This window comes from Xiphias gladius, chromosome 7, assembly GCF_016859285.1.
Source record: "Xiphias gladius isolate SHS-SW01 ecotype Sanya breed wild chromosome 7, ASM1685928v1, whole genome shotgun sequence".
Taxonomy (NCBI): Eukaryota; Metazoa; Chordata; class Actinopteri; order Istiophoriformes; family Xiphiidae; genus Xiphias; species Xiphias gladius.
The window spans coordinates 26,048,693-26,062,683 of record NC_053406.1 but is presented as its reverse complement, the minus strand read 5'-3'; the positions used below and the strand labels follow the sequence as shown (position 1 = coordinate 26,062,683).

Below are 13,991 nucleotides of genomic sequence, written 5' to 3'. Positions count from 1 at the left end.
AAAATTTCCCTGATTGATTGAATCTATATCAATTAACATAAACAGTCAGACTGTTGTATTTTTTATGGCTAAACATGAAAAACTAATAACTCAACGTATATTTGTAGAGCGATGTATCAGGTGCCGCTGTTTGTAGAACATTTTTGTCAGTTTGGACTGTTACTGTGTTACTTTCCAGTACAGCTGCAAATGGAAGCTTTCACATTTAATTCCTATTCATAGCAAATGGAGGTATGAAGTGATTATGAGTGACACCATGAAACTACTACTTACTTACTGATGAAAGAGAACCGGCATAACAGGCTTTGTTTGATCCATTCAAGTGAAATAACCGACAACAGTATCTCTCCTGCACCATTCTCTATTAGCGGGCAGGGAGTTTGTATAATCGACTTTCTCATCTCTGTTACTGATGGGGTCAATCTGCCTACTTAAGATGCAGCTCAGACTTTCACTCAATCAGCACAAGTGTAGCGTCAGTTCATTTCATTTCCATTTCGTGCACAAACTTCAACACATTGCAGCCTCGAAGAAGAAAAGTTCTGAGGTTCACTCTGAACCATTAATTGGTTTCCCTGCTGCTCATTTTATGGCACAGCGATCGATGAAATCCACTGGCGTGCCGTTGAAATGGATGACACTGACCTATATCTTTCCCGATTTTTTACAGCCACACTGCAGCTTATTCAGAAGCCTGCAGCACGTTTATGCAGCTCAATCAAGTAAAACTAGTCCATAACCTTTTCATTAAGTAATTTTATGAAAAAACTTCTTGTTTTAGCCAAATCTTCCTCTCCTTTCTCCAGCCGCTCCAAAATATTTCTCTTCTCATTGAAGTTACTCTGCTGGATCCTTTCATAAACACCAAGCTTTGTCTTTAGACCGTTAAGCTTATCTTGAAAGGCCTCCCTAGTGTTTTCATCCATCTTCTCACACTCATCGGTGTCTATGTGCTGTATTTTCATCTCCATTATTCTGCTTCTTAATTTCTTGGGATTTTCGATATCAGAATGCATGCCTGTATATCACCCTTGTAACGCAGCACGCATGTCTCCAATTTTCTGAGCTTAGCCCTCAGCTTGCTCATTTCTTTCTCATTGGCTTTCATTTTAGAGGATTCAAGTCCGAGTTTTTCAATCAGGTTGCTCTTTGCTTGCATGGCCTTCTTCAGCTCTATTTTTGTGTTATTCAACATGGACACTTCCTTTTCTTTTTCGTCCTCTAGACGCTTGACGCTGGCCTTCAGGAGAGTCTTTACTTGGGATAGCATATAAAAATTGGTTTTTTCTGCCTTCAATTCTTCCCCCAAAGTGTTCCTGTCGTGCTTTAGAGACATCACCTCCCTCTCTAGGGTTGCAATATTTTCGTTTTTTTTCACGAGAGTATCCTTTAATTCGGACACTGTCTTGGTCAGATCCCTCCTCTCTTTTATAATCTTAGCCTGTTTGATTAATTTCATTTCCAGTTTTTCAGACATGAATCTGCTTTCAAGTTCAGCTGTGCTCTTGAGATTCATTTCTTTTTCCAAGGCCTCGTATTTTTCTGTTAGCTGCTGCACAACTCTTTTGTTCTCCTCCGCCATCTGATAGAGCTGTTTCTTCATTTTCAGCACCTCACATTCATATTTTCCAGCCTGCTCTTTCAGTGCCCTGTCGGCTTCCTCTTTCTGCAATGCCAGCTTCTCATCAAAGTCTCCTTGCATACATAACAAGACATTTTTTTGATGCTCTTTATACGCTGCCGAAGACTCATCTAAATTTCTTAACTCCTCTTCGTGAAAATCTTTTCTTTGTTTTTCTAGTCAACCAACAGGGCAGTTCTGTCCCGGACAAGCCGTTCATTGTCTCTCTGGGTTTGGTTTGAATTCGATCTTGAGTTTCTCATTCCTCTCTTTGACATACTAAAATTTAATTTAAAATGATATAAACATCTTAATGGAAAATACTGAATGGTTAAAACAAAATCAAAAAGAGAGGTACAAATAGGGGAGATTAATTAATTAAACACTAAGAACCAGTCCTGCACTACTTTAAAAAAAATCATTATCAGCATCTTTATCAAAAGAATGTCTTACAGAAAATTACATATTTTAAAAATCTACTTATAAAGTCATACAAAGGAATCTGGGTGTGGTCAGACAAGGGTGCTGAACATGGATTTTCAGCCTGATGTCGAAGAAATTGGTTTAAAATTGGACCAAACCAGTAATTTCACTTTCATACTTCAACTACATTCTCTGCAAAATTTTTCTGTTCTTTCACTTAATTAGAATTTTTCACGAGAACTTTTATCTGTAATGTTGTATTTTTACATTGCTGAAGTTGAGGTCCAAGTTGAAGGTGGTGGCCTGAGAGGCATTTCCCAATGTTTCATTGTTCACACTTACATACATGAGGGGAGCAGAGGATGAAAAACACCTCTCAGTATAATGCAGTACAGTAAAACTCCACCGCTAGCCATATTATATATATTTTCCAGTGCAATTACACACACTCATATGTAAACTTGACAAGTGGCGGCACACCGACTCTTACCAGTGGGTGGTCTGACTGCATTCTTCAGGACCCCAAACGGATATTTCTGCTTGTTTATATGTTTTACAGGGGAGAGTGAAGGACAAGTGACAAAACTAAGAAGTGTGAATGTAATGTGATGTCGGTAAACTGCACACGGCACCTGTTGATCTGGCCTGTGATCTTTTACACCAAAACCAAACTAAAGGGACTAGTGAGATAACAGCTTGGACAATATGGATATCCATCAGTTCCTGTGGGAAGGGAAGTAATCATAACGGACATCAGTATTTAATCTAGGAGGAAACAAAACCATCTCAGTGATGGTGGACAGGAAAGTCTTCTCTATTGCACTGACAGGACAGACGTGAAAAAAAAAATCTTGCAGTGTAATGTGTATCAAGCATACGGCGGCACTTTGTCAGAGCACGACTGCTGTATAACACATCGAGGATCGATTCGCACAGTGAAAGTTTAACTTACCTTAAACTTGCAATAACGGATTCTTTCAGCCCCTCAGGGGCAGTGTAAACAATTTGTGGACACGACATCATCATATCATCACCTTATTTACACATCCAGCAGTTGTGGAACGACATTAGCATTCATTTGGAGTGATGTTTATCTCCGCCCAATGAATGCAAGTCCGGTTATACATTTATTATATTAGAAAAATATGGACTATAGCGAACTTTAAGAGGAAGCAAAATGTGCTGTGGATTTTGTGTAAGGTCTTGGCAAGTATTTGCTTTGGCTGTTGACTTTGTCTACTCAGCAAGTCAGTCTGACAGGAGACAAACCAAACGACAAATCAACGAATGAATGCTTAATTACAACACGGATCACATGATCATCAGTATTAAGTGTCTGGAATAGCTTGGTTTTCTGGGGTTCAGTGTAGGCGCAGGTTCACCAACCTCATCTGGAACATGAGAGAAGGGAGTGAATATAACATGAATGAGGGAGGAAAAGGTGTGAAGTATCAGAGGAGAACGGAGGGAAAATCAGACAGACAGAGATACATTTTCTTGCCGTGTCTTGCGTTGCATGTGAAGTGGTCTATGAAGGTTCAAGTTCCCGTAGGTGTGTCTGACAGAGAGACAACCAGCATCATGTCAGAAAAAGGCAGAAAAAAGGAGAAATGAGAAACATTCAGGCCAAACTCTTAAGTTAATGTACAGCGCAAGGAAAAACGTATATGAGCATAGGTACCGGTAGATATATAGGAGAACATGGCTGCGAAGAATGACGTGAAGAATAAAAATGTTGTGAAGCAGAGAGAGAGCCTTTGCGAATTTGGAATAAAACGTCTTTCTCACCTTTGAGTGGAGCTGAATCTGTATCTTTGGTCTGAGCCAACTTGGTGATGTGATCCGTTCGGGATAATACATTAGAACACAACACCTCCGAGTGGAACATACACAAAACTTCATGCAGATTCCATTTAAGTAACAGAAATGTGGCCACAAATATTTGTCAAAGATCTTCCTGAACAGCGGCAGGAGACTGGTCATACTGAGAGAGAGAGAGAGATCTCTAGATCCTGAGGATTTAGCATCACCTCGTGGTGGACTTTTTAAAAATCTTTTACAGGTTTACAGGATTTCTTGTTTTACTTTCACAAGAGGAGCTTCAGACCAACGTAAAATCACACAATCACTGTGCTGGTTGCTGCTGAGCAAATCCTCTTTGCGACAGGAAGCAACAGGTTTGCTCCAAACGTGGTCCTCAGAGTGGCGTCAAACTAAATTACCTTCATTATTTCACTGGGTTCATTATACAGCATAAAGGCATCAAAGTTTGACAGTTACATATCGATTTGTAAAACACAGCTGAAAAATCAGACACTTTTTCCTTCACAGTTAACACTTATTGAAGATTTTGGTGTGATCTGGTTGCACTCTCCTCCACCTTCACCAAAACACCAAATGAAGGAATATCTTTCGGATGAGCGCTGTTCCTCCGTCTAGTAAGGAGAAACGTTTTTCCTCTAATTTGTCAGGCATTTTCTGAAATTCTGAATAAAGTATATCTGACCAGTGCAGTTGGGGATCTGAAAAAATTAACCGCTTCAGTTTGAGAAGCAACTCCACACAAAATCTATGTAGGAAAAGCTGCATTGCCCTCAGTGGGTTCAAAGGTCAAAGTCTGCATCAACAGTCTACATCAACAGGTCTTGATGATGTAGCAGTAAACGTACCCGAGCAGTGTGATCGTGAAGCGAGACGGAGCTGTGTGTTGATGCGCTGTGGCCCCTGGAAAGGCGCGCGGCCATTGCTGCCACACGTAGACATGTGGCGCCCCCTTCTGGCTGTCCAGGAGACAACCGCAGGGCCCACGTGTTCAGTGGCTGCGCAAATGTATTCATTTCCCATAGAGTATCACTGCATAGGGAAAAACTCGGCTTACCCTGTGTCTTGTACTCCTCGTCCAGCCATCACAATTACACAACAGACAGAAGTGTCGGTCAAAGCTTTTTGACTGTTTTCTGACAGCCGAGTGGGGCTGTGTACCAACAAAGAGAAGCGGTGCGGGGAAAGGCATTAGTCTCTGCCTGGCCGTCTGCGTCAGGGTCGACGCCTGCAAAACGTGGACTGAGGGAGAGAAAGAAAGAGGGCGATAAAGTGAGCGAGAGAGGACAGAAAGGTCCGTTTTTGCAAACTGAAGAGTAAATCAACATCACTAGCTGAGGTGAGGATGGCAGCGTCTTCGCCGCGGGGAGATGCTGTGCCTCCATCTCCATCCCTGCCGTCAGGAACTGTGAGAGCAGGGCGGAGGGTGATTGGCGTTGCGCCTGACAGCGAGACTTCCACACAGGCAGGGCAACACTTTTTCAACCTGAAAAGGAACTTTTTCACAAATGTAAAGCGAGTCTCTGAATAACTATTAAAACCTCTGACCAGCCAATGGAAACAATTTCCTTCCCAAAAAGGTTAATGCAGCCAAAAAGCTTTTTATACTATTTGCTGCTATATGAGCGTTGTACACCTTAACACTTGAGAGTGATTATCAAATACGTTTAAAGGCATTTAAATCTGTGGAGGTTTGAGACTGAAATACTGTGGAGAGGAGAATCTGGCGAGCGCCATGATCTGAATCATGCTGCCCTGGGCGCCTGACAACACACTCTCAGCTCAGGCTCACACACACACAGTTGTACAAAGTTGGCTACTGACCCCACCTTCTCGCTCTTCATCATTGCTTCTTTGTCCATCCCCCACACCTCTTACACGCACGCGCACATGCACGCACGCACGCGACACGCACGCACGCACACACACACACACACACACACACACACACACACACACACACACACACACACAGAGTAAATCTGACATGGCGTCCAACAGTGTTGAAATAATTTAGGGTGAACGAGAACTTATTGGCGGATGTACTGACTGTAGAGATCGATGTGTGTGAATCATCTAATAATCTAAGCACTGTATTTAGCATATAAGCTAATCGCAAGCCAATGGTCTTTACAGAGGGAAGTCTTTTGTTTTGTCTGTAGTGTTGAGTCCATCCTTCAAAACATCAGGACTCGCGCATTCGTTTAGTGAAGTATGCAGGACGCAAATAGTTAAATTCACATCTATTTATTAAAATACAGCCGTGTCTTAAAGATTGAGGTTGCTTACAGAGCTCCGGACCAGACTATGCATCCCTGACAAGCATACGGCATTCACATCAGTTCACCAAGTCTGAGTGACTATTCTCTCCCTGCTCCAGCAGATATTAGGTTTAAACATAGTAAATAACATTGTCGGCACGGTCATCTTCTTATTGGCTGAGACCTCCGTCACTCCTCAGGTATGTGCCTCCCTCGTACGGACATTTCACTCTGGACATGATTGACTCTCCCTATTTAACGACTTATCTGTAGAAAAAGAGGTAGAAAAAGACAAAACACTACACAGCACCCAAGGACAGTTTTTCAAATTGTCATGCCGTTTCCATATAAGGGGTTGTTTTTCACATATAGACAACCATATATCTTTAGGTGCATTCTTTACAGAATAACACCTCTTTAGTACAAGCACCTGAATTTAATAAGCACCATGAGCTGCTTTCTTTTAGTCTCATAGTAAGATAATATATTAAAACATAAAAATAACCCTTTAGTAGCCTAATTTTATAAACTTCATAAATACCTGCTTGAAGAAAAAAGATGTGTTGGGTGAGTTTATTTTCATTTCTGACGCTTGCAAGCATCAAACTAAATTCATCAAGTCTTCAGGATCAGCCCTGAATGTAGACTAGCGGAACTGGTGCCATGCTGCTTTTATTAGGCCAAACTAAACTAGTAGGCTTGAGTTGGATACCGGCTTCAGAGAAACACCTGTGATACAGACGCAACTCCACCGATGTTTAACCAGAACAGGCAACCCGTTCAGAAGTTAGGGTTCGGGTCTTAGCGCCGTTCTGTCGGTCTGAACCGAGCCCGAGCAGCAGGAAGACGCAGCCGGTCTGGGGGTGTCAAAGACGGGGAACGAAAAGAAAGACCGGCTCGCGACACGACGTCGTCAATTCCTCCTCTTCTCGACGTCACCGAGCGGATCACGTTGCACGCCACGTGACGCGACGCCGCGCGTGCAGGTCAGACCCTCTCCTCGCCCCTATGCACTGACCGTTTCCGGTGCACGTGCACTCTCTTGAATCAGCTGTAGTTTTATAGACAGAAGTGACCTACTGCCACTGTGTCGTGACAGATGTCACATCGCAGGTTGCCTGAAGGCGGCGCCATCACGACACGGTCGAAGTACCAGTCGCCTGTGAGATCTGGAGCGCGCGTTCAGACCGAATTAAAGGGTGCGACGGCGTGTCTCGCTTCGACTGGACACGTGAAGAAATACCCGGTAAGACCCAGCCACTGGTTTCCACACACAGGTCGCACCGTCGACTCTGACCTGGACACACACTTATACCATTATTTCCTCGAGCATAACTCCAATGATGTCAAATCATTATACAGAGAAATGTCCTGTTGCCTCCTCGGCTGAAAATGTCAACGTGATATTAGGTAATAATTGTCATTTATCTGCCGACAGAGTTGTATCGTATTAACCGGATGTAATGTTTTTATTAACAACGTTGGTGGTTTATAAGTTGTGCTCTGCATCCACTCTTCTCAGTATAGACGGATCCATTTCTCATACTCGTATTCTCATCAGCCATCTTTCCTAAAGAGCTGTAAAGTTTCTTCTCACCTCATTTAATGTTTCAGTTACATCACACGGGGCGATTCGCTCAATTACCGGGGAGGGATCTTTTCCGCGTCCAAATTTAGGCCAATGTCACCTGACATCACACCTTCGATGCTATATAATCATAAGGCCGTGTGAGATACAACCAATAAGAACACATTTTCTGTATGTCGTTGAAACAGAATATGAAAGTGGGACCAAATTTTTTTCCCCCGCAGCCTCTAGTCTCAGTCAACGAGCGATCGTGTTGACATCGACGTCAGAGCGCAGCCACCCACGAGGAAAACCCCCAAAGACAAAATTTAATAAAAAAAACAACAACAAAAAACATCAAGACAGGCAGACGTATTTTGTAAGGAAACTTTTATGTGTGCTTTGTGAAACTCACTTATCATTAGAGACAGAAGGCGTTGCAGTTTCCAGTACAGCAGATAAGGTTTGATATTAAAGAGTACAAAAAAAAAAAAAAGGAAAATCACAATTCCAGAGTTCACGTCTCTCCAACCTTGCAGGGAAAAAGGGAGAAAGAAAGAAAAAAGAAAGAAAAAGAAAAAAGAAACAAGCTTTTGGTCCAATTCTTTTCTTCTCAGTTCCTTCCCTGTCTGCCCCCCCCCCCGTTCTCGTCTCTTTAATTTAGTCAGGGGACTTTGGCAGAAAAGGCCTGATTGACGGCTGATTTCTCCCACGTCTTTCTCCAGGACGCAGATATTCAACACATTACGATTGCATAGTTCGTTTTTTTTTAACATAACAATTTGGTTGTTTTTTTTTTTTTTTTAATACAATTTTTATTTGCAAATACTGGAATGTTCACATACAGACCCCTCCCTGATCCTTACCCTCCTTCCTTCCCTGGGGTAAAATTTTCTTTCACTTCTCTTCAAATGAGGGGATGGAGGGATGGGGGAGTGGGAGAGTGAGGTAGGGAGAGAGTAAGAGAGAGAGGGGGACAGGGCTGTAGCCACCAACAGGCATGGTTTTTTTGTTTTGTTTTGTTTGCTTGTTCGTTGTTTATTCATTTATTTTTTTATTACTTCCACTTCCGTTTTTCCAAAAGTCACATTGGGAGCGCTCCACAGTGCTGTTACCAAGGTAACTGTTAAAAAACAAAACAAAAACAAAAAACCAAAACAAACCCAGGAAGAACCTTCGTTCAGTCAATCAAATGCATCCATGACACGACGTGTATATATCTCTGTGCGTGTGTACAACTTCTGGTATATAAAACTGGACTAACATTGACCACTAGTCTTGCCTACCATATAAATGTATAGTTTCTGTATTTAAATATGCACCTGATGCCCGCCCCAGGAGGAGAATAGTTTCACAGAAGCAAATATAAGTGGATAACTATGGTGTTGCCTGTCATGGGCTTTATACAGGAGAAGGCCTTTAGGTACCACCAGCATCAACTTCATGGCTACCAACTTCTTCCATTAATATATTTTCCAATACTGAAAGAAAAAAAAAAGAAAAAGGAATTTCTGGAAGCTCAAACCTATCCACTGGTGAAACTGCTCTCTGTGTCGCTATCATCGGCTTTTACACCTCTGTGTTCTGTCATTTTTTTTTTTTTTTTTTAATAAAGGTCGCTCTGCTTCGCCCTACTGGAAAGCCTTCGATCGATTATTCTCAACAACTGGGGGTGTGTGTGTGTGTGTGTGTCACTCTTCGCACTGAAGAAATAAGTATGTACAGCGCTGAGCCCCGCCTTCCCGCCCCGCACCGACCCCCACCCCACCACCCAGCTGCTCCAGGAAAAAAAAGAAAAGAAAAGAAAAAAAAAAAAGAGAAATAAACAAAAGACAGGGGGAGGAAAGAGCTGAGGTTAAACAGGTCACCTTATCCAGCAACACGGGAATTATGGGTAAATATGTCATTTTATCTGTTTGGTCACCCCCCCCCCCTTCCCTCCCACCCTCCCGACCCCCACAGCATATATCTCTCTAGGATCTAATACACAAACCTCGCCAGTCACCACGTCAAACCCCACACCGGCCCGCTCCCCGCCTGACATCCTGAACCCCCCCATGGCAAGAAGAAAAAAATTATAATAAAATAAACAAAAATTAGCATAAGTATCAGATTTGCTTGTGCCCCCCCCCCCCCCCCCCAAAGTCGTTACCCCCGTCCCTCCCCTTTTTGACCCCACAAAAGGCAGAGAGGGTGAAGCTAAGGACCCGCACTACAGAGCAGCTGTCCCCCTTTCCCACAGCTGCCCCTGGATATGCCTGTTCATATAAAACTATAATGTAAAATTAACCTTGATTAAATCTCTCAATCTGTTTACAACATAACAGAGCTGGAAAACATTCAGCAGAGGCAAACCTAACTACAGATCAATCAACAAGCTCAGTCTTGGAAATTTCTGATGATTTCTAAACCGGCACACTCAGGGGCACCTCACAACCACCACTCAAATTCCTTCAATTCCTCCCTCGATTCCAGGCGCCTCCTCTACGCGCAGAAGAACTCTCTACCTTCCTTCCTTCCCTCTTCATCCCCGCTCGCTCCTCCCCTCCCTCCCCCTCTTCCTCCGGCCTCCTCTACAGGTCGCTCTCTCCGTACAGGGCGGTGGAGAAGGACATGTAGTCGAGTGCTCCGGGTACGGCGTCGGGCCCTGTGTAGGGCGCCATGCGGGCGATGCAGTACTCCGCCTGGTCGGGGGGGAGCTCCCTCCTCAGCTCCTCGGCCGTGATGTAGTTCTGATGGACACAGAGAGGGAAGCTCCGTGAGAGTCAGGTCCAAAATTTACTTCCTGGCTCAACAACAAAACATTTTTACAGGACCAATTTATTGGTATGTGGTCAACATATTAAACCCTGTAGTGTGTATAAAATAAGGTGCTTTCCATGAATTTAAAAACTCTCTTACTCTCTCATAACATAGACGATGTTGGATAGTGGATAACTTGGCCAAAATTAAACTGTGTTTCAGATCAGTATATATAATAACAGATTTAGGCAAAAATCACATAAAAACATTCAAACAGATGTTCAAGGAAGTGAACTGTGTCGGACAGGTTTGCATTGCATCAGAGAAAGAAATCCTCCCTATCGAAGACTATTTTCATAGTTTTTACCGTCGAATTATCAGGGGAAGCGTGTTTGAAAAGTTTAGATGCTACTGCTCTTTGCACGGTCATGGAAACAGGCATCCAATCAGGAGGCAGAGAGTACAGGCAGGATGGGGTGGCTAGCAGGGACAAAGTTTGGGATCAGGACCCCAAGAACCTTGCCAGTCAAAGATGAAGCCAAAATATCAAAAACACCTCAGAAAATCGGCCGTATATGCGTTTTTTAAAATCTTAAGAGTGGTTGTCATGGTAGTGTCACTTTACATTTTTCTGACGCATTACTGTCAGACATCTACTCACTCCCTGTGTTTTAGGAGCCGATATTAAAATGACAAAACAGAAGAGGGAGACAAACAGCGCAGGAGGAAAGTGAGGAGACGAAAATCCAAAAGATGCTCATGATGAAGTCGGGGCTCTAAAGAATCCAAGGGAAGAGGACGCACAGACTTCCCGCATGTGCACACACACGCACAAGAATATGCCCACAGGTGCAGCTCTACTCCAGCTTACCCCAATTTCCTTGCCGAGTCGTGTTTCTTTAAATACTTCATCACTTTCAGGAAGAAAAAAAAAAAAAAAGTTGTGTCGAAACTCTTCTGGCTCTTCTCTGATATTCAACTGCCCAAAATTCACCACAAATTTTGTTCAAATATGTTCAACTAGTTCGATTTACTGCGGCTTGAAAAGAAGGAAAATCCTCCACCTCAGCAGGTTTTTCCTCATTCCAATTTCTCGGCCAATCAGAACCAAGAATTGCATCTGTTCTGTTAGCTTGGGCCTCGTTTAAATGAATGAAATACATTTTGTTTTAAATATGAATCTAATTACAAAGCACCACACACAAATCTTTCAACCTGTATAATACAATTTGTGAAAATTAAAAAAATATTGTGGCTTAAAAATGACATAATTCTGCGAGATAAACCCATGCATCACTGTTCGCACGCACGCTCAAGCACGCACGCACACCCACCTTGTCAGCGGCGAGGATCTTGAAGGAGGCGATGACCTGGTCTGCGGTGTCCGTGTCAGTCGTTTCCGTGGACATGAAGTCAATGAAGGCCTGGAAGGTGACGGCGCCGCTGCCGTTGGGGTCCACTATGCCCATGATGCGGGCGAACTCGCCGTCGCCCTGGCAACCAAGAAACAACAGGTTAACCCAGGAGAGGCAGCACTTTGAGCTGAGACACACACACACACACACACACACACGGACGCAGACAGAATGTGACGTGCAGGACTTAAAGTGTGCGAAACATCGGGACCGAGCCGGTGAATAGAGGCGATCGCGGTCCCGATATTTTGTGTTTGACACTTGCGTATGCACACGAAACATGATTACTGGTTAATGGCAATGGGAAACACAGACCTCGGACCGACACTCACACATCATTTTGGACGCTCTACGTGAAAAGTGACAGTTCGCTTCAGTCAGTACGCTAGGACAGAAATGCAGCAAATACCAGAGCGAAACAGATCAAATAAGACAAGCAGCAAGAGGATCAGGAAGAGAGCGCAGGGTGTCTGCAGGTGTCTGGTCAGTGTTCGGAGATTACACTTACCGACACTGATACACTGATATATTAAAGTGACGATTTGAAGAAAATATGAGTAGGACTGGGTATGGTCAGAAACTTTTCCAAACCTGTGCCAGTATTGAGCTTTGGTAAAAATACAAAAACTTTTTCTATAAAAAGGGGTTTTTCTACAAAATCCCTATTTTGCTATTTAACTAAAAAGGCCGAACTTCTCAAATGTATCAAATGTGCATTTTTTCTTGACATAAAGCTGCCATAACAGAACTTTACAAAAATTATGACTGGAGGGAACATATGATCGAAGACACGTTTTGTTCGCACTTCAATATCCAGCCCTAATCATGAATGAATCTCACCAGAAAATTTGCATAATGGAAGACAATCCTTAACTGCAATCAAAAGATGGTTTTTCAAAACTCCGCCTTAAGGCTTTGAATTTGGCAAACCGAACCGAATCCGGATAATCTGCGGACACCCTGTGAGAGCATCATGCCAGCAGCAGTACCAGGCTGTTTCCTGTAGAAATGAGTAGAGCCCGGAAATCATCTGAGACCATCTGTCCCGATCGCTTCTGTGGGCCGTCGCAGCACAGCAAAGGCCAGGAAGGGGGAGGGAGGGGGGGGGATGTGAGTTGACGAGGATGCAGTCAGAAGTACGAGTGGCAGAGAGGAGGAGGAAGAACGAGAGGATGAAAAGAGAGAAATGGAAAAGGAGAGGAGCAGAGGGAAGAGGTGATGAACAGAAATACAGATCTCAAAACGATGCGGACAAAGTGAGTGATGCTTGGGGAGATGAAAAAAAAAAAAAGAAGATACAAAGCACAAACGGTTAACAGAGAAAGTCTCGGAGCAAAGTAAAACCTGACAGACGGACGAGGAGCGAGGCCTGTTCAGGCAGTGAGAGGGAGCCCGGTCGAGCTGAAGCAGCACAAAGCAACAGAGACCCCCGGTGGACACACAGTGACGCAACATGTCTCCCCGCCCTCCATGCTGACGGACTGAACCCTGCCTGACCCACAAAGCTCATCCAGGGCCTCAGAGCAGGAGCGCTGACTGATCACTGACCTGTTTTTGTGATAATACCGCTGTGAAGCCAGTTTAAGTTTGTCAAATGAACAAAGAGAACATGATCTAGGAAGCAATCAATGATCTAAATACAGCAGAGAATTGGTGAGGCCACAGCTGTGCGTGCATTGTTGGATTATATTCGGACAATTATCTTTGTAATTTTGCTCTGGCAAAGTGAATTTCTTTTAAGAATAAAATTAAAAAGATTACGTATTTTTCCTGGTAATCGTTTTTTCTATCTAAAAATTAGATGTTTTGTCTTTGGTGTGTTCAAAAGGAGGGATTCAGATCTTTTTTTTATCTCCCATTATCATCTTTCCATTTCAAGGTCATGTTCAAGGTGAATTTAGAGACACACAGTGGATTACATTTAGAAAATGTGACAGAATTAACAAGGGAACAAAGGAAATTTCAATTGTACTAGTCTTGCAGGTGATAATTTGAAGTTCTAATTCACTGTACTCATGCAGATAAGTGAAGTGGTTTAACTGATAAATACTGTTTACTCCTTTTCAAGTGGCGTAATCTAGGTCTCAAAATTAGAGGAGAAAGGTTTGTGAAAACAACAACAACGAGTCTGACAAAAGCAA

At 43.2% G+C, this 13,991-nt stretch overlaps 1 protein-coding gene across 2 annotated transcripts in view; it reads right to left on the bottom strand.

Annotated features, from left to right (window-relative positions):
- Positions 1-9,851: 9,851 nt before the first annotated feature.
- Positions 9,852-13,991, bottom strand: part of actn4 (actinin, alpha 4) — a 58,881-nt gene continuing 54,741 nt past the window's right edge. For both annotated transcript variants that reach the window (XM_040130070.1, XM_040130069.1), the window contains exons 21-22: positions 11,770-11,928; positions 9,852-10,425 (exon numbers count right to left, since the gene is read on the bottom strand). In XM_040130070.1, the coding sequence (XP_039986004.1) occupies positions 10,267-10,425; positions 11,770-11,928 (318 nt within the window). In that variant the 3' untranslated portion in view covers positions 9,852-10,266. The remainder of the gene's footprint in view (positions 10,426-11,769; positions 11,929-13,991) is intronic.